The 21,101-nt window shown below is 47.2% G+C and overlaps 2 protein-coding genes across 4 annotated transcripts in view; one reads left to right on the top strand and one right to left on the bottom strand.

Annotated features, from left to right (window-relative positions):
- Nucleotides 1–983: 983 nt before the first annotated feature.
- Nucleotides 984–17,078, bottom strand: LRRC14 (leucine rich repeat containing 14). 3 transcript variants are annotated; one of them, XM_081204751.1, is made up of 4 exons: nucleotides 16,951–17,078; nucleotides 8,099–8,453; nucleotides 6,658–7,299; nucleotides 984–2,386 (listed from the first exon to the last, which is right to left on the bottom strand). In XM_081204751.1, the coding sequence occupies exons 2-4, from the start codon at nucleotides 8,419–8,421 to the stop codon at nucleotides 1,816–1,818; spliced, it is 1,536 nt and encodes a 511-aa protein (XP_081060877.1). In that variant the 5' UTR covers nucleotides 8,422–8,453; nucleotides 16,951–17,078; the 3' UTR covers nucleotides 984–1,815. The 3 variants fall into 3 exon arrangements, with proteins under 3 accessions (XP_081060877.1, XP_081060878.1, XP_081060879.1); XM_081204752.1 differs by lacking the exon at nucleotides 16,951–17,078 and adding an exon at nucleotides 16,115–16,504; XM_081204753.1 differs by lacking the exon at nucleotides 16,951–17,078 and adding an exon at nucleotides 14,845–14,937.
- A 122-nt stretch (nucleotides 17,079–17,200) lies between these two features.
- RECQL4 (RecQ like helicase 4) overlaps nucleotides 17,201–21,101 on the top strand; it is a 45,110-nt gene continuing 41,209 nt past the window's right edge. The window contains exon 1 of the mRNA XM_081204347.1: nucleotides 17,201–17,342. The gene's annotated coding sequence lies outside the window, so the exon portion shown is untranslated. The remainder of the gene's footprint in view (nucleotides 17,343–21,101) is intronic.

Consider the following 21,101-nt stretch of genomic DNA (forward strand, 5'->3'; position numbering starts at 1 on the left):
TGCTTCCTGGGTTCTTCACAGGTGTGTGGTCCATTCACACCTTGACAAAAACACATTTTGGAGGGGAGATCCTTCCTAGTGCTGCTCCTACTGATTTGTTTTGCTCAAGGCCAGGGAAGGTTTAAGCCTCAATTGCTGGCAAATTGCAAAGGTTATAAAGCAGTGCATTGGAGATCTTGATTTGCCTTCCCTCTCAATGTGAAAAGATGGATAGACTCAAAGCATCAACACATCTCAAGTTGGGGTCGGGGTGAAATTCAGAATATCATGTGTGCATGAGGGCAGAAGGGTTGTGGGTACTGTGCATAAATAGCAGCACCAGAAGCAAAAATTCCAGACAGGAAGATGAAATGACAAGGAAGAACTCCCACTGACTCAACATCTGCATGTTAAGCAATCATTAAAGATCTTCTCGCTGGTCGTAGGGATGCCATCCTCTCTAGGCCTGCTCATGGCAAGGTTAGGCTTCACACCAAAAATGGTTTGAGGGTCCCTGGCCTTTGAGCCCTAAACTCATGCCTGCCACCCTCCATAGTTTTAGTCCTTTTCAGCACTGGGGTGATTTTTTCTGCTACTGTTTCCAAGCTCCTCTGGACAACCTGTTTATTGAGCATCCACCCCAATTTGCTCATGTGGCGGCTCCGTTAACACTCGGTTGCCTCCGCTTATCCTTTACATGTGTGCATGAAACTATAGCAAGAGTCACAAAAACATTGTGGCTGGGGCTGAGGGGAGCTGTAGTCAAGCAACATTTTGTGGACACCACATTGGCAAAGGCTGCCAGCGAGATGCAAAAGCTGTTCAAAAAAAGACCCTGCCGCGGTACAATCCCCTTCTCACTTCAACACCCACTTCTCCCCACAGCCAGAAGCCAGATGTTACTGGGCTTTCAGGAGAACTGTATCTAACCCACTGATGAGAACACTTCTTACTGCTTTTATGTGAGCTGAACCCTCTTCATAAGCAAACACCAGACACCTTGGTTGCTCTCAGGCAAATCATCTTTTATTTCAGGTCCCAAAGTTCTCTGTATATAATCTCACCTCCCCTTCCTTCGGCCCTTACAATATTTAGGCCTTATTCCAGGTTCTGGATTGACAAACTTCCCGCTCCTGTCAAGTCTTGAAAGGGACCAAATCATTTCAAAGGCACCCACCCCAATGACCTCTGGCAATCCCATCAAACACACAGAAGGAGAGGCGGTAATATCCACTTTGCTAAGCTCTAACTAAGATGTTACAAAATAGATGTTTGGGGGAGAAAAAAAAAATCCAAAACCTAACCCCCGGTATTCTTACATGCACCAGAAAGGGCTCACGTGCTTTTGACCTGCCATTCACTGCTGGCCGCCCTATGTTAACAGAAATACCCATCCGCCATTCGCCACCACACCAGGGCAGATTTCATCCGCTCCTCTCTCCTGGCCACCACTTGCCTGCCTGTTCCCTCCTTCCGTAGTCATTACAGCGCTGTTCCACTGACTGGAAGGAATGCAAGGCTCGTCTGCCTGCCTGCCTGCCCCTTTAAGGTTGAGGGCAAGCAGGCAAAGGCAGTTGCATCCTTCTCCTGGCAGGAAGAAAGAGCAGAGCAAGACTACGGTGCCTCCAAACACTCTCAGTCTCTGCCGGAAAGAGAGCAGAGACAGCCACTCAAGGTGCTGTCTGCAAGGCTCTCCCAGGTGGATCTTTCTGGCTGAGATGCACCAGGGCAGGTAAGGCAGTCAGCACTGGGCAAGACAGGGAGCGTTGGCAGGCAAGTGGCAGCAGGAGAGGACAAGCCCCATTCCTTGTCTCTTGGCAGGAGATGCGCGTGGGGCTATAAACTAAAGAAGTCCAGACTATTGTGGCGGCAGAGGTTCGTGGTCCAGGTGACGTCTGCCCGATTGGCGCTCAGCAGCATCTGCTGGAGTTCGTTGCTGACCCGGAAGAACTTCTCCTCGTCCACGTTGCCGTTGAGGAGGTTGGAAGAAGTGGGGGGCCACGGCAGGTCATCCCCATAGCAGTCTACCGGGTAGGGGTAGATGACCAGCTTCAAGTCCAAGAGGCCCACCGTCTTGTGAAGGAGGTTCTTCAGTCCTTTGGCCGAGATGGGGTTGCCAAACACGCCCAGGTAGCGGAGCCGCGAGCAGCGGCAGATGGCCGGCAGGAGGACGTTCAGGTGGGTGTCCATCATGCGGCACTCCATGATGTCCAGGTGCAGGAGGGTCGGGGCGGCCTCCATCAGCAGGCCTTGGAAAGGCTGCAGGAGGCAGTCAGAGAGGTTGTTCCCGCTGAGGTCCAGCTTCTTCAGGGCAGGGGTGTGGAGGCTTTGGGAAAGGTAGGCCAGGTCGTTGGGCAGAAGGTAGCAGAAGGCCAGCTCCAGGCTCTCCAAAGGGCTTTGCAAGTCACTGTGGAGACAGGAAAAGGGCCACCGTTACACACTCTCAACACGCCCTCCAGCTAATTCAGCCCCTGATTACTTTCAAACATTTGAAGTATTTTTACTTGCAAACTAGCAACTTTTCTCTCTCTCCTTCCTTTTCTCCTTTTGTGTCCTGTCATATTAGACTGCAAGCCTGAGGACAGGAATGATTTTGTTATTTAGCATAATTACCCTAGGAGCCTTTTGACAAGAATTGGGGGTGGGTGGGGGTGGGATCTAGACCACTCACACCATAGCCAGCCAGTTCCTTCTCTGAGTGTTGATCCTTCTTTACTTATCCAACTTACAGTGGTGCCTCGCAAGACGAAAATAATCCATTCCGCGAGTCTCTTTGTCTAGCGGTTTTTTCGTCTTGCGAAGCAACCCTATTAGCGGCTTAGCGGATTAGCGCTATTAAAGGATTAGCGGATTAGCGGCTAAAAGGCTATTAGCGGCTTAGAAAAAGGGGGGGGGGAGCGAAAAAAAATCGGAACACTTGCAAGACGTTTTCGTCTTGCAAAGCAAGCCCATAGGGAAAATCGTCTTGCGAAACAGCTCAAAAAACGGAAAACCCTTTCGTCTAGCGGGTTTTCCGTCTTGCGAGGCATTCGTCTTGCGGGGCACCACTGTACATACTGCTCTTTATGCAAGATCTCATGAGTGGGTTACGTAAACAAAACTTCAGCTTAGTAAATACAGTTCAACACTGAGAACAGTGTTAGAAACTGAGATATGAAAGCTAGGAGCTAAATGGCACCTTAAACCTAGGTTATGGGCACAACAATGGAATGTCTAGGCGCGCTTGTTAAATAACAAGAATACAAAGCTGAAAATGAATCAACTGCAGCTAAAATATGTTCATTAAAAATATTTGTATTAAAAATTCCTTAGTTTACAAAAATACATTTTTTTCAAGTTGTGTTTTCTACGTATCAATTTAATTTGTTGTGAGACATTACACATTATGTTCATTTTTCACATGGTCTGGTCCTTCCCCTGCCCACCCGCCTAATATTCTTCAGAGGGTCTCGTCTTCACAGAGTAGTTGGAAGAGGGGAGGCAGAAAAAGTCCTCCTTTTCTTCCACTCTGCAGTTTTACTCTGAAATCTTAGGCGCAGTACTCTGCGCAGAGCTCAGAAACTGCTCACACTAATGAAATTCCCTGCCGCAAAATGCGCCTAGAACAATGGGAGTTTCGAACACTGACTGAGAAGTTCAGTTAATACCCAGAAAAACAGTCCAGGAAAAGGAGCTCCAGTGATCATTCATTCACACACCTCCCCACACAGGCTGCATGAACAGGTGTGCCTTCAAAGGATGTCAAATGTCATTAATGTGTGTGGAGTTTTTCCTTCCATACGGAGGGAGTTCCACAACAGTAGCCAAAAGGCCACCATGGATGCGTAAGAGGAAGGTATCAGTGGATTTCATGCACTCCAAAGTCTGCAGAAGCACCAACTTCTCTCCCCCCCCCCCCGGGAGAAAAAACTGTGAGTGGAGTGCTGGATGAGTGCCTGGTGGAGAAGAGGGAGACAAAAGAAACCAGAGGGAGGCGAGAATGACATGGAGTATTCTGGAAAAGGGCTGAAATCCCTCTTTACACTGTGACTTTTTTCTTTGCGGGTTGGAACTTCTGATAGCTATAAATAAATGGCTTTATCTCAGCCACTGCTAATGACACAACTTGCAAACTTTTGGGTCCTGGAAACTGAGCCTCCTTTTAAAGAGGGACCAGCGTGCAGAACCAATAATCCACACAAGCACGTGCGGGGCAAACTACAGGTCTATTTGTGTTCTCTCTTTTTGAATTTTCACGTATCACGCCAAACCAGTCTTGAAACTGACGCTTCACCTCAAGAGGCTGCTTTCATGCCCCAAAGTGGAAGTTACAGGAATTACCAATGACTGAGGAGTGGCAGGCGAAGATGATGGGCTTTGCAGAACTGGCCAAAGTGACCTGCAGGATTCGAGTCCAGGACAATCAAAAATTTCCAAGGGACTGGAGTAAATTTATTGTATATTTGAATAATAATTGCAAAAATTAGCAGGACTAGTGACATAAATCCTACAATGTGGATAATAGGTTAAAGAGCTGAACTGTGAGATAGGACTTGAAAGTGGAAAACCTGCTGAAGGGAGGGAAGCCACAGGCTCGGCAGAGCTGAAAGTAAATGTGTATGTTATTGTACTGTTGAAAATATTGTTTAAGGAGAAAAATAATAAAAAATATTATTTTTTTTAAAAAGAGGCTGCTGCGCCATGGGGTCAGCAGCATCAAGGAGGTGGAAAAGAAAAGCAGTGAAAAACTGCAGGTCAGCATCTGCTTTGTATGCAGAAGGCCCAAGGGCTCAATCCCTGGCATCTCCAGGTAGGACTGGGACTATGCCCTGCTTGAAATCCTGGAAAGCTGCTGCCAGTCAGTGTAAGGCAAAGTGATGCCCTCCAGTGGCTGCGACTCCCAAACTGCCCTGGCTGGGTTGATCGGTGCTGGGAGCTCAACACCACCTGCAGAACACCAGGTTGGCTACCCTGGTGTAGACAATACAGAGCAAGATGGATGAGGGGTCTGATTCAGGGGAAGGCAGCTATCTATCTTCCTAATCAGTTTTAAATTGTGGTACTGAACTTCTGAATGCATGATCTGTATGGCGGATGCTTAAGAACTGAATGAAGAGCCTGCTGGATCAAGGCCAAAGGTGGCACATCTAGTCCAGCATCCTGTACAGTGGTACCTCGGGTTACAGATGCTTCAGGTTACAGACTCTGCTAACCCAGAAATAGTACCTCGGGTTAAGAACTTTGCTTCAGGATGGGAACAGAAATCATGCAGTGGTGGCACGGTGGCAGCAGGAGGCCCCATTAGCTAAAGTGGTGCTTCAGGTTAAGAACAGTTTCAGGTTAAGAACAGACCTCCGAAATGAATTAAGTATGTAACCAGAGGTACCACTGTACTCCCAGTGGCCAACCGGATGCCTGTCGGAAACCAGGAAGCAGGACTCGAAGAAAAGAGCACTGTCCCCTGTGACTTTCAGGCACTGGTCTTCAGAAGCATTGCTGCCTTCAACTGCGGAAGCAGAGCACAATGGCTAGTGGGCATTGATAGAAGAAGAAGAAGAGGAGGAGAAGGGGGAGTTTGGATTTGATATCCCGCTTTATCACTACCCTAAGGAGTCTCAAAGCGGCTCACATTCTCCTTTCCCTTCCTCCCCCACAAAAAACACTCTGTGAGGTGAGTGGGGCTGAGAGACTTCAGAGAAGTGTGACTGGCCCAAGGTCACCCAGCAGCTGCATGTGGAGGAGCGGGGAATCGAACCCGGTTCACCAGTTTACGAGTCCACTGCTCTTAACCACTAGACCACACTGGCTCCCTCCTTCATGAATTTGTCTATCCATCTTTTAGTAATAATAATAATTTTACCATTGATGTGTTGCTCATCTGACTGGTTCACCTCAGTCATTCTTGGCGACTCCAGCAAAATATAAAAACACAATAAAGCATCAGACATTAAAAACTTCCCTGTACAGGGAAGCCAGCTAGGTTGGTGGCCATCACTGCCTCCTGGGGGAGTGAGTTTCATACTCTCTTAACTATGCCGTGTGTGCTATAGAAAAACATTATTGATTAATATACTTGAGGACAGTGATACATTTCCAAGCACAATTCAAAGTGTTGGTGCTGACCTTTAAAGCCCTAAACGGCCTCTGCCCAGTATCCCTGAAGGAGCGTCTCCACCCCCATCATCTAGCCGGACACTGAGGTCCAGCTCTGAGGGCCTTCTGGCGGTTCCCTCTCTGCGAGAAGTGAGGTTGCAGGGAACCATGCAGAGGGCCTTCTCGGTGGTGGCTCACACCCTGTGGAACGCTCTCCCATCAGATGTCAAGGAAATAAGCAACTATATGACATTTAGAAGACATCTGAAGGCAGCCCTGTTTAGGGAAGCTTTTAATGACTGATGTTTTAATGTATTTTTAATCTCTTGTTGAAAGCTGCCCAGAGTGGCTGGGGAAACCCAGTCAGATGGGTGGGGTAGAAAAAATAAATTATTATTATTAGGCTGCTACTGGAATTCTACCACTCCCTTTTCTCTCCTCATAGCTTTCCTTTCCTTTTTTGCTTTGTTCTTTTCTCTTTATTGTTGGTATTATTACTTGCGTGAAAACAGAAACCGATGCCAAAAGACAACGATGCCCTGTGTGACAAAGTAGGGTATTAGCAGAAGCACCCACCCACCCACAGCCCCCCTTTCAGCCGCTTACCCTAGGAGCAGCCTCAGCTTGCCGGACAGCCGGGAGGACCCCAGGTTCAGCTCCTTGAGGCATCTCAGTCGGCTCAGCTGGTTGGCAAAGTACTGCAGGCTCCCCTCCATGCCCACGGTGAGGCGTCTCACATCCACGTTGCTGTAGGGCAGCTTCAGGCTCGCCAGGTTGGTGAACTTGGTCAGGTGGGGGAGGACCACTCGCAAGCCGGAGAGGCCCAGGTTGTTGAACCTCAGGTCCACCTGCCGGACGCCGACCGGGTCCAGGAACTCCAGCAGCCCCACGGTGCTGGCGATGGACAGCTCCTCTGCCCGGAAGTCCCGGCACCTCAGCCGCAGGGCATTGTAGCTGTTGATCTGCAAGGCGTCCTTCAGGACTCCGTAGGAGGTGCTGTTCACAAAGAGGTCCACCCAAACGTCCACGGAGACGGGTGGGAGGGCTGGAGGCCCCGGGGGTTTGCTGTAGGGGCTTTTTCTCCGCTTGGACGTCCGCCTCGTCCACTTGCCTTGCTGCTTGGAGATGTCCAGGCAAGCCTTTGCCAGCGTGACTGTCCGGGACCAGAGACTCATGCTCTCTGGGCCCTGCCCTTCGTCCTGGAGGCCAGTCATGTCGAGAATCTGCAGCCGCTGCTGCGGCCCTTTGCTGCCAGGGAGGCCAAACAAGAACAGCCATTAGGGCAACCCTAGTCCCGCCCCCCAGGTAGGTCTCCCTGCCCACCTCTGCCCACACCCTTTAGGAGATGCCCAGGGGCCTAATAATAATAATAATAATAATAATAATAATAATAATAATAATAATTTATACCCCACCCTCCCCAGCCAAGACCGGGCTCAGGGCGGCTAACAACCAATAATAAAAACAAGTTGATTAAAATACAATTTAAAAGATTAAGATACAACATTAAAACAATTAGGGAGCAATCTCTTCATAGGAGAAGAAAGGAAAAAGAAAGAGGGGGAGGGAATCAAACTGATTCTGAGCCAAAGGCCAGGTGGAACAACTCTGTCTTACAGGCCCTGCGGAAAGAGATCAGATCCCGCAGGGCCCTGGTCTCAAGAGACAGAGCATTCCACCAGGCCGGAGCCAGTGTTGAGAAGGCCGTGGCTCTGGTTGAGGTTAATCTAACTTCCTTAGGGCCCGGGACCTCGAGGGTGTTGCTATATATGGACCTTAAGGTCCTCTGTGGGGCATACCAGGAGAGGCGGTCCCGTAGGTACAAGGGTCCTAGGCCGTGAAGGGCTTTAAAAGTCAAAACCAGCACCTTAAATCTGACCCTGTCCTCCACCGGGAGCCAGTGCGGCTGGAAAAGCACTGGGTGAATATGCTCCCATGGCAGAGACCCCGTGAGGAGCCTCACTGCAGCATTCTGCACCCGCTGGAGTTTCTGGGACAGCTTCAAGGGCAGCCCCGCGTAGAGCGAATTACATAGACCATCACATACCTCTTACTGCCACGCCGGTTGTCCAGCAGCTTGATTAGGTATGTCACAACTCCCGAAATAACCATCTGGATGCAGTACTTGTTGGGCTTCTCCCGGATCAGGGCCCGTTCGCAGTGCTGGCATTTCCGCAGCAGCTTCTGGAAACTGAGGACTGGGAAGGGCCAGGTGTTCACGAGCAGCTGCAAGGACAGGGTCCTCTTGTCCATGAAGGCCGCTTTGAACAAGACAGGGTAGAGCTCCTTCGGGAGGAAGCCCAAGGCATCTTGCAGGCTATCAAAGTCAGCGACAACCTTCTGAGAGCAGAGGAACACCAGGGAGTTCATGGCAGTGATTTAGCAGATGGCAAGCCAGAAAGCTGAGGAAAGAATAGCTTCTGTTAGATTTATTACTGAGTTTATTTTTATTTCATAAAATACACCGCTTGAACATAAAAGTTCCAAACATTCAGTGCATATTAAAAAGGCCTCCCTACACCTTTTACCTCTACAGAAGCACTGGCTGGGAAACTGACTTGTGCAAGGCTACTCAATGAGTTTCAAAAATGACGATGGATCTTGGAACTTCCATACTGTACCAGCTGCCACAATAATGAACACCCACCCCAGCTCCAACACTGTGTCAGATTTGGACTGTATTTTTCTTAAATGATATTTATTAATTTTTTAACATTTCCAACACACTTCAAAGAAAGAAAAAAGAAAAAAAGAAAAAACAATGCAAATACAATACAAAATCGCTACATAGACTAAAAAAACAAACAAAAACAAGCAAAAACAGTTTAAAAACACCTCAAACATTTTCAATATCTTATATTTCATTCACTTATTTCCAGCGACCTCCTCCCACCTCCCTTTTTGTATTCCACTTCTATTATTTGTTTCAGCAATTCCTTTCCATCTTACTCTGTTTTCTGTTCTATAATTATCTTAACACATTCTTGCCATACTTTTCCTTTAATTTTCTATTAATCTATCTATACCTAATTCCTTATGACATTTCTGCTAAAGCCATATAATTTCATTCCAACATTTTTCTAACATTCCTTAATTTTACAATATCTCTATAAATGGTCTTTAAGCTTTTTCCAGTCTTCTTTCACCGACTCTTCACCCTGGTCTCGGATCTTGCCCGCCATTTCCACCAATTCCATATAGTCCTTCAATTTCATCTGCCATTGTCCAACGCTTCAATGTTTTCAAAAAGCAACCATTCTCTCAACCAGCAAAAAGCAGATGGTTCACAGCAAAATTTAAAGGTCTGGCAGGGCAGGTCCTCCTCCTTCTTTGGCATCCATCAATATCTTAAGTTTTACTCGAGGCTTCCTGCCCTGCCAAACAACTCTAGGAGCATCCCTCTGCCACCTCCTGAAACCCTCCATCCCATCCGAGGCTTGCAGTGTTTGAAACAAAAGCAACATCCCCAACAACACAGCAGCCCTCATCCCCACCACAGTAACTCGGCCCAACAGTGACAACTTCTGATTTGTCCATATTTCCAAATCCCCCTTCTCCTCAATCCAACATCCTTCACAGTTATCCTTAAGCGAATTCACATTTTTGGCAGTCATACTAACCCCCAAATACCTCTCTTTCTCAATCAATGTTAGTATCGCCTCCTGAAACTCTGTCAAGCTTTCCTTTTCCAATTCAGATAGGGCTCTGGTCCTCAAATTCATCCATTCTTCTTTAAGTTCAATCATAATGAATGTCTACTTATGTTCGTCAGGTTGTCTTTGTATGGATGGGACTCTCCTCTCCAGTTGTATTATTTTAGATTCAGAAGCAAGGGTTTTCCCCCGACTTCATCTGCAGCTTGCCATATCGAAGTAGATTCCTGTGTCAGTTTCTGAGTGGTTTCTGAATTAGTATTCACCTTTTGTCCCAAGTTATTTAAACTTTCTACAATTGAATCAATTTCAATATTTGCAACATCCAATTTCACATTTCTCGCATCTGTTTTCTTGTGGAGTTGTTCCAGCAAATCGTTTATTTTCAATAATGCAGCCACTAAGGCCTCCTCTGTCGACATCTCGTCTGTTTTTTCCTTTCCGTTTGCCATAACACTTAAAAGATTCAAGGTCAATGCCAAAGTCTCACACTTTCTTATCTTGCAGCTGGAAATTCCCCTAGCCCAGCTCCTATCAAGTAACCAATTTCAAAAGCTTCCACTAGGGGAAAGCGAGTTGTATTTGTATCGGTCAGTATGTCCTCTTTTAAACACAGTTTCAATAATCCAAAGTTAGTTTCAATTTTCAGTTACTTTCCTCTTTTTTTAAATAAAGTTCAGTAAGATTGTTTCAATCTTCCGTTACTTTTACTCCTTTTTAAGTGCAGACGAAGACAATGGAAACAATGTATCTCTCTTATGCTAGCTGTCACAGAACGTTATATTCGTTGTCAATGAACCTTCCAAGACACGCCGGTTTTACTGGCAGCCCGTTTCCAGGTTCGGAATGGTGGTATTTTAACTTCCTCACTCACTCCTGCAGGGATATACAATCCAAAGCCTCCCCCCTCTTCTCCTGCTTCCAAGGGGGGTTTAATATTTTTTACTGATGAGAATTTAGTCCTTTACAATGGGCTTTCCAAGACTTTAGCTTGTAGCCTCTTTGCCTCGGTCTTATTTACAAAAAGGGGAGGTGGACTTCCTGTTTTGAACCTCCCCGTTTCGGTGCCAAATTAAGATGTTTTAAAGATCCAATTCTTCACTCTACTCACGGGTAGTTGCTTTAAGATCAAATTGTCCACAGGAAAAAGTCAGCGCTCTCCGGCAACAGCTATGCGGCTTCGCTCCGTGGAAGAAGCAGTCAATCCGAAGCACCGCGCCGCTCACCCCACATAGCTCCGGATCCCCGAAACCAGGTTTCCCCGCAAGTAGGGGAGGCGCAAAAGGTGCCCGCCGAATCCCACGCTCACAGGCTTCACCCACCTGTGATTTTTAGTGGGTCTCCGCCTTCGCCGTGGTGGCCAGACCCGAATTTCCACGAGGCAAATTCCTCCCGATCAGAGGAATTCCGCCATTGCCGGTGGCGCCAACCCGGAAGTCCCTCAGATTTGGACTGTATGCAATCTCCAACCTTCACAGGGGTGAAGTGTGACAGTGTGCTCTCAGAGACTTATGGATCATGTGTGGTTTCCTGCTGTCTCTGGGGGAATTTTCCTCTGGTTAATGGCTGAGGGTCTTGCCTAGGCTCTCTTGTCCACTTTGGTTATGTACTTTTTGAGGTTATTATGACTTTTCTTATGTTTGTAATGATGTAATTTTTTACGTTATAAACCACCATAAGCATTGTTTCGAGTTGGAAAAGATAAATTGATATATGCATGTCTTGGAAATGAGATGGCATTGGTCAACTACTCCCAAGTGTCTTCACCCCAACCACAGTCTCATCTTAGTGCTGTGTTACTTTGAGGGCAAAGAAACGGTTGGGTTGATCATTAGTGCAAAAATGGAAGAGTAAAAAAAGGATGACCCCCCCCAAAAAAAAAACACAGACTCGAGCCCACTAAAGAGCCATCTTTGTGGTTATGATGGTGGTGAAGCCCACCTCTCCTCCAGCCAGCAGAGTTCCTTCAAGTGATAAGGGGGTCTACTTCAAGTAAGCAAAAGGAATCAACCACATACTTGAGCCTGCTGTGGTCAATGTCATTTTTACACTTTGTCAATCAAGTGCTTGCATCTAGACACCGTAGTAATAATAATAATAATAATAATAATAATAATAATAATAATAATAATAATAATAATAATAATAATAATAATTTATTATTTATACCCTGCCCAACTGGCTGGGTTTCCCCAGCCACTCTGGGTGGCTTCCAACAAAATATTAAAATGCAGTAGTCCGTCAAACATTAAAAGCTTCCCTAAACAGGGCTGCCTTCAGATGTCTTCTAAAAATCTGGTAGTTGTTTTTCTCTTTGACATCTGATGAGGGCGCGTTCCACAGGGCGGGTGCCACTACCAAGAAGACCCTCTGCCTGGTTCCCTGTAACTTGGCTTCTTGCAGTGAGGGAACCGCCAGAAGGCCCTCGGAGCTGGACCTCAGTGTCCGGGCAGAACGATGGGGGTGGAGACGCTCCTTCAGATATACTGAACCGAGGCCGTTTAGGGCTTTAAAGGTCAGAACCAACACTTTGATTTTTTAAAAATATAAATATTTTATTAAGTTTTCACAATAAAAAAGCGTACAAAGACAAAGAAAATACAAAGTCACAAAAAACAATACAATACAAAAATGGAAACATTAAACACATCAAAAGAAAAAAAAAAGATAAAAACACATATAGTAACAAAAAACAAAAATTTCCCTTTCTTAATTTCTCATCTTCAATTAACTTATTTTCCCGACTTCCTCACGTCTCCCATTCTTGTATCCCTTTTTAAAAATTAATTCAGCAAATTCATATCCTATTAATTTATCTGTTGTTAATCCAATCTTACATTTTACTTTGTTGCTAAAGCCCCTGCAATTCATTTCAATGTCCTTAACATTCATAAATTTTACAATATTTCTGTAAATAAATTTTAAATTTCTTCCAATCTTCCTCCACCGTCTCCTCTCCCTGGTCTCGGATTCTGCCAGTCATTTCCGCCATCTCCATATAATCCATTAGTTGCATCTGCCAATCTTCCAAGGTGGGTAGATCTTGTGTCTTCCAATGCTTTGCGATGAGAATTCTTGCTGCTGCTGTACAGAACCAACACTTTGAATTGTGCTCAGAAACGTACTGTTATGAAGGTCAGAGACAAATGCAACCAAGATGCCTTCTTGTCAGATTATTATGGGCAAGTATGCCACCCAGAGATAAGCTGCTTTGAGGTTTGAGAGCTACCACTTTCATTGTACCAGAAGTTATGAATGATTCCTTGAAGGATGGGGTGGTTCAAGGGGTCTACAAATTATGGCTGGACTTGACATTACTTCCCCCTTCCAAATTTTTAAGATTTCCCCCTTCTCAAGTATATATGATCCATTATTTGAACCGATATAAATGAACTAGGGAAATGCTGATTTTTGGCTAGCAAGCGTCTTATGGCACCATCAAGACTAAAGGTTTTTGGAGCATGGCTAGGGATGTTGTGTTAAGAATAAGAACCATTGAGCTCAGAGGTGCTTTATTAACTTCCATGCCATTAGGCTGCAGAGCAGAGGGTGAGGAGGGAAGCAGGATTGCCCCATCAGCACTGCTGAGAAACCACCTGCCTTCAGAACTTCAGCCTGAAGCAGCCATTCCACCTGGCTACCTGTTTCCATTCCAGCAGATCAATGACTGAAGCCTAAGTGCTTTTTCTTCCCCCTCTTCCCTTTTATGTCATGCCTGACAATAGGGACTATTTTGTTTTTTAGTGTAGGCGTCGTGGAACAGTTTTTAATGAAGAACAGGGGGGAAAGGGTTTCTTAATAAACTTGAAAAACACACTGAACATTTTTTTCTTTAAAAAAATGATATTCAGCCAACTGAAAGACAACCATTGGGTTTTAATTAGAAATGCAAACAATTTTACAAAAAAGTGTTGCAATTTAAATTAATAATAATAATAATAATGATGATAATAATAAATTTTATTTATATCCCGCCCTCCCCAGCCGAAGCCGGGCTCAGGGCGGCTAACAACAATCAAAATAGTCCAACATTCTAAAACATACATTATAAAATTAATTAAATCAAATTAAAGGCAACCATCAAGCAAAATTTTGTGCAGACTGCCAGAGGAGGGGGTCAGGCTGCGCCCTGACAAAAGGCCTGGTGGAACAGCTCTGTCTTGCAGGCCCTGCGGAAGGATGTCAGGTCCTGCAGGGCCCTAGTCTCTTGTGAAATTAGTAGCCTAAAGTAGGAATTCCATCAAGCAAAAGCATCCAGCCTCTGATCTGATTCCCTCCCCTCTTATTTCTAATTACTGGTATTTAGGCCCTCGCAGTTTTGTTGTTTTTTTTGGGGGGGGGGGAGAATGCTTTCAGTTTTTTCAGCAGCCACAAATGCTGAAGACTAACAGAGTGAATCGAGTTCCACCCACTATATCCCTCCCCCAGCCTTGTTTTTAATTAACTTCCTCTACTTCCTACAATTGTAGAGTTAGAAGGGACCCAGCCGGTTAAATCAGATGAGGGTAGCTGATGGGTCTCAAACCCTTGGTGAGTTAGCTACTCCCCCTGGATGCAAAGATAGGCTTTGGTGGATTGAGAGGACAAAACCAAGAGGGGCTCCAACAGTTAACAAAGCAGTTTCTGCACATTGAGCAGAGGGTTGTAAGGGGCGGTTGGGGGTCAGCCACCTGGGAGAGTAGACCATCTAGGAGAAGGCAAAATCTGACCCTAAACCTCCGCTGCCTTGAGGGATATCTTTGGGAGAAAAAAAGACTCAAGAGTAAACCCTACAAAAATCCAGAGTGGAGTCCCTAAGACGGTTGGATGGCGCCTTGTACACCTCCATCAAGGAACTTTGCAGCCAAGCTGGTACCAAACGTAATGCTCTGCTTTCCTGTGGACCACATCAGCAAGGCTGAGAGAGGGGTCTTGTTGTCTGGGTAGCCCAGGACCTCCATACTCACTGCCCAGGTTTGTGCCCCGGGGAGGAGACAACAATCTCTCAAAGGACCTCTTGATGGCATTTTACCACTGTACTGTGGAGAGTGTATTAACTTATGGTCTGTGTGTGTGGTTTGGGAGCTGCACAGCCAGGGAAAAAACAATGCTGTCCAGGGTTGTAAAGACTGAAGAGAATAACTGGGTGCACTCTTCCCACCTTAGATCAAATCTATGCTTCCAGGTGCCATAAGAAAGCTGCAGAGATAGAGCAGGATAGTGCGCACCCCAGAAATGATCTCTTTCAGCTTCTGCCTTCTGGAAGAAGGTCCAGGGTCATAAAGACTAGGACTAGCCGCCTGAGAAACAGTTTCTACCCAAATGCAATTCTGGTTTTAAGCGCAGTATAAGGAGTCTCTATAGGAGTATATTGTATTTTAAAATGGGGTTTCAGAGTTTTTAGGGGTTTTTGAATGTCTTATGTAGATTTTTCAATTTCATTGTTCTGTATGGGACAATGACAATAAAGATATTGTATCGTATCGTGCTGCTAGTGCAGTGGATGCGCACTCCATTTGGATATAGACAAGGGAGATCTAATCAGCATAGGTAACTGAAAAGGGGTAGCATGCTCAATCTCTTGAAATCACAAACTTGAAAGCTTTCATTATTCCCTCGTTTGCCAAAAAGGAGGGGTCCATTGTTACAATTACCTGTAGGGAGTTTGTCAAATCTGGGACCTTCTGTCTGCCCTGAAGGCAACAAGTGTTCCAGCTCCTTTTTTATATATACATAAAATAACCACTCTATTGACCTGAACAATTATCCAGTGTCAAATTTATTGTTCTTAATTAAGGTATTAGCATCAGTCATGCTGTTCCAGTTTCGGACAGTCCTGGATGACACTGATTATTTGGATTCATTCCAGGCTGGCTTCCAGCCTGGTTTCAGAATGGAAATCACCTTGGTCATGGTGGCAGATGATCTCTGGGAGATCAGAGTAAACCTGTTGGCAATCCAGGCTGTCTCAGCACCATGACAGAAAGGATCTTTTGCCTCTTCTAAGATAGTACTCAACAGCTACATATATATGAATGCTTTTCGTGCCCCAATGGATTTGATATTGTGCATTCTTATTTTTATTTACTTATTACTATTACCTGCCCTTTGCCATAAGGTCCCAGGGTGGGTTATGGCATTGAAAGCAACACTGATAAGCAGTAAGGTACTAGAGTAACAATTGGATAAAAATGATAACAAAATGCAGAGAATGGTGTAAGATGTAAAGAACCAGTAGAAGGGGGTGGAAGGAAGTCTTGAGGTTTAAAAGAAGACTTGCAAAATAGTAGAATCCCTTATCAGAAGTTCAAATGTTAGATTGTGCTTTGATTTTTGCATCCTTATTGTTTACTGCCTGTGAAAATTAATAAAAATGTATTTACAAAAAAAAGGAAGGAAAGCAACGTTGATAAAATGGTTTGATTTTCTACCTGTAGAAGCCATTTTGGCGTGCAACAGAGGAACATAGGGAGCTGCGGTAATCGAGATCGGGCCTTTTCTGCGCTTGTGTGATGCTCTCCCCACCCCGGGAGGCTCCCGGTTTGGGTGGACGGCTCTCCCGGGCGACACCTTTAGGCGATCGGGCATTATTCCTCTCCTCCCGGGCCTCCGCTCGGTATTACACAACGCGTGGGGCCTTTGCAACCGCGGGGTGGGGTTTGTCGCTTTGTTCTTAGGCTACGTGTTTCTGCGTTTCGGGGACCGGCAGCCGATCTGCGACGGTCGGTCGACCGGCGGCAGCTGCGACACCGAATCGGACCCGCTTCTCTTCCAGGCACCGGTGTCCCGTCGGGAGGAGGCCTCCTCCCTCCCTCCCTCCCTCCCAGCCCGGCCCGGCGATGCCGCGGGGGCCGCCCGCTTCCAAGGCAGAGGAGAGAGGCGCCTCGGCGGGGAGGGAGGAGGAGACGGAGCTCGATTCTTACGGCCGAGAAGGAGCCCGACTGTGAGGGGAATCCGATCCGGAGGGGGGCTGCCCCTCCCCCCCCCCGCTCCGTGGGCCTCAGGGGCGGAAACCGGCGCCCCCCCTCCCCGGCCATTTTTAAAGCAAGGCGATGCCTTTAAGGCGAGGCCGGGCCTTTCTTTTGTTGCGCGGCTCCCCCGCCTCCCCTCCCCCCCCGTTTGCCGCCACGCCCCTCCCCCAACCGCCGCATTCCTGTCACGGAGGACCCCTCCCGTCGCCATGGCAACGACATCCCCTCAGCGACCACCCCCCCCCCCAGAACCGGGCTCTCCCTCTCTCTCTCCCGTAGTAGGCCTCGGGTCTTACCCGGCCCCCGCGACCACTCCTCGCTCCTTCTCTCGGCGACGCTCCGCTCTCCCCTCAGGCCATCCCGAGGCGGCCCTCAGACCCTCCTGCGCGCGCGCACCGCCGGCCGTCCCCTTCGCAGCCGCCGTAGCGCCGCGCGGACGTGGTGCGCAGGCGCGGACGGGGCGCAGCCGCCGCAGCCCCGCCCTCCTCTCTCTTCCCTCCCCCCCCACGGGGTTTCCAAGGAGACCAGCGGCCTGCCTTCCTTTCTCCCTTGCCATCCCAGCGGCTCCTCCTGATTGGGGCGCGGCAGGCGCCGCCCCTCGAGCGGGAGAACCGTCGCTTATTGGTCGGCGCGGCGGGCGCGCGGGAAGAAGGGAATCGCCTCAGAGCGCGGCGGGAAGGAGGCCGAGGTAACGGAGCGTGGCCGGACGCCTGGGTCCCTTCCAGTGTCCTGAGGAGGGGGTGCCCGGACGCCAGGGTCCCTTTCAGTGTCCTGAGGAGGGGGTGCCCGGACGCCAGGGTCCCTTCCAGTGTCCTGAGGAGGGGGTGCCCGGACGCCTGGGTCCCTTCCAGTGTCCTGAGGAGGGGGTGCCCGGACGCCTGGGTCCCTTTCAGTGTCCTGAGGAGGGGGTGCCCGGACGCCTGGGTCCCTTTCAGTGTCCTGAGGAGGGGGTGCCCGGACGCCTGGGTCCCTTTCAGTGTCCTGAGGAGGGGGTGCCCGGACGCCAGGGTCCCTTCCAGTGTCCTGAGGAGGGGGTGCCCGGACGCCTGGGTCCCTTCCAGTGTCCTGTGGAGGGGGTGCCCGGACGCCTGGGTCCCTTTCAGTGTCCTGAGGAGGGGGTGCCCGGACGCCTGGGTCCCTTTCAGTGTCCTGAGGAGGGGGTGCCCGGACGCCTGGGTCCCTTCCAGTGTCCTGTGGAGGGGGTGCCCGGACGCCTGGGTCCCTTTCAGTGTCCTGAGGAGGGGGTGCCCGGACGCCAGGGTCCCTTCCAGTGTCCTGAGGAGGGGGTGCCCGGACGCCTGGGTCCCTTCCAGTGTCCTGAGGAGGGGGTGCCCGGACGCCTGGGTCCCTTTCAGTGTCCTGAGGAGGGGGTGCCCGGACGCCTGGGTCCCTTTCAGTGTCCTGAGGAGGGGGTGCCCGGACGCCTGGGTCCCTTCCAGTGTCCTGTGGAGGGGGTGCCCGGACGCCTGGGTCCCTTTCAGTGTCCTGAGGAGGGGGTGCCCGGACGCCTGGGTCCCTTCCAGTGTCCTGAGGAGGGGGTGCCCGGACGCCTGGGTCCCTTCCAGTGTCCTGAGGAGGGGGTGCCCGGACGCCTGGGTCCCTTCCAGTGTCCTGAGGAGGGGGTGCCCGGACGCCTGGGTCCCTTCCAGTGTCCTGTGGAGGGGGTGCCCGGACGCCTGGGTCCCTTTCAGTGTCCTGAGGAGGGGGTGCCCGGACGCCTGGGTCCCTTCCAGTGTCCTGAGGAGGGGGTGCCCGGACGCCTGGGTCCCTTCCAGCCTTGGGAGGGGGAGGGATCCCCGAATGCCTGGGTCCCTTCCAGTACCCTGAGGAGGAGGTGCCCGGACGCCTGGGTCCCTTCCAGTATCCTGAGGAGGAGGTGCCTGGACGCCTGGGTTCCTTCTAGCCTTGGGAGGGGGAGAGATCCCCGGATGCCTGGGTCCCTTTTAGTGCCCCTCTTCGGGGCAGGGGTCTCCTGGTTATCTTTATCATGTACAGGGATGCCACAGTGTTGTGTTCCATTGTGGGGGGCTGGGGAATCCCAATGGGAACTCGATCATGGCACCCTTAGTGGGTCCAGCTAAGAATCCCAAAATCTATATCACATGTGGTGGCAATGTAAAGAAATCAAGGTGTTCTGAGAGGATATCCATTCCGAATTGGGGAAAATGCTAAAAATATATTTTAGCAAAAAACAGAAGCTTAACTACTAGGAATCACAGATTTGGATATTCCTAAAAAAGCAGAACTTTTTCTCTATGCTACTGTTGCAGCAAGTATACTCATGCGACAAATTGGAAAAGTGATAAAGCCCCTTCTAGATCAGAGTGGATCCAAAAAATGACCGAATATGCAGAATTAGACCATTTATCAGAAAGAATAAAAAATAAATCAAAGGAAGTATTCACCACAAAACGGGAAGTCTTTAAAATTTATTTGAAAAATAGTAATGGCAGTTTGAAGTCTGTAGCAGCGTTTAAATAACTTCAAGTAGGAATTTTAAATCTAATGGAAAACCTAGGATAGAATAAATAACATTAAACCCAAAATATGCTATAATATGGCAGTGAATAATGGATGAGAAATAGAAGTAAGGAGTAGACAGAAAGTCAGCTACATAGGAAAAAGTCATTTTATGTTAAATGCATTGTGAGCACTATTCAATGTAATGTATTGTTTTTTATTTTATTTTTTCTGTCTTAGTTGTTAGGAGGTGATGGATATTTGTTTATCTTCGTATTTCTTTTTTGTATGTGGTGTATTAAAATGAAATAAAAATATATATTTTAAAAAAAGAGAATCCCCAAAGAGTTAAGTTCCCTCAGAGCTTCCTCTGACTTAGTTCACATGTGATACAGGCATGTGAGAGATCTCAATGTGTGCCAGAGCATACTTTGGCAGAGAAGCAATGTACATTCTCTTTTGGAATCTAGTGTTATGAGAAAAAACTGCTCCTTTCCCCTTATGGGGTACCCAAGAGCCTGTATAGAGTCCTTATGTAGGTTCTCTATCTGTAGGAGAATATAAAAGAGGCCAATCAGAGAATATTGAGAAGCAAAGCAGCTAGTAAGCCTGATCTTTTTTAAACTGTTACAACAGGGTGATCACACCCACCACGCAGGAGGGAGGAGGAACCCCGAACATTGGTGTGCGCGCCCTTTTATAGACTTTTGAAATTGCCACCCTGTAGCTCAAGACACCCCCCCCCCAAACATCATACATACATCACACAAGGGGCAGTCTACAGCAGAATCCTGCCTGGCAGGAAACCTGTTAATGCAGGCACAGGCAAACTCCGTCCCTCCAGATGTTTTGAGACTACAATTCCCATCATCCCTGACCACTGGTCCTGTTAGCTAGGGATGATGGAAATTGTAGTTCCAAAACATCTGGAGGGCCTATGCCTGTGTTTATGGGTTTACTTGGACAGCCTGGCCATTCTTTTGTGATGATAAATACTTAATTCCTGAGTCCAGGTCACAGGCTCACCCTATTCATACACCAATGTGCCCTTAAGTCAGGATTTGTGAGCACAGAGACAGTGGGGAGGCTTTTCCCATTTCCATCCAAACTGCAGAGGAATATTTGAGGTCTCTGAAAGAGTCAAAATGGCTTTAGGACTGTTTTCCTGTACTGGTTCAGATATGTGGTTTATATATTTATGTATGTGTTTGCCTGATACATTTATGAACATTTATTTTATATCTTAGACTTTATAATTCTCATAACAATAGAAAGTGACAGTTATTTAAATGAATAAAAATGATGCAGCACTTTTTATTTATATCCTACCGTTTTCCCCTGACTGTGACCTAAGGCGGTTTACAGCTAAGATAAAAACAGCTTAAAACATTGGGGGGGGGGAGCAATAATTAAAAACTATTAAACAGATATACAATTTATTTTATTATTAAATGTATTTCTTTATTATTATTATTATTATTATTATTATTATTATTATTATTATTATTATTATTATATCAAATTTATACGCCACCATATAAATGGTCCCAGGGCAGTTCACAACAGAAAAACACAAAATGAGAATACAAAATACATAGTAAAACAAACACATTTTAAAAGCCTTAAATCAGCCAAACACGCCTAGTTGAAGAGGTGTTTTAATAAGATGTATTAAAAACATACAGGTAATTACAATAAGAACAGCACAGCACCAGCCATTTCCTTAAAAGCATCCAGTTCCGAAAAGCTTGTTGAAACTAGAATGTCTTCACCTGCTGGCTGAAGGACAGTAAGAAGGGAGTCAGTCTATCTTGTCTAATGTCATCTATATTGATTACACTGTTCAAATAATAATAATAATAATAATAATAATAATAATAATAATAATAATAATAATAATAATAATAATTTATGAACAATATTAAATCTGAAAATTGCATTCTCCAATTATGAATTGCCTGCTGTGTAACATATTCTGGACTTGCAG

Source organism: Podarcis bocagei, assembly GCF_964188305.1.
Source record: "Podarcis bocagei genome assembly, chromosome: 8".
In the NCBI taxonomy this organism is placed as follows: domain Eukaryota; kingdom Metazoa; phylum Chordata; class Lepidosauria; order Squamata; family Lacertidae; genus Podarcis; species Podarcis bocagei.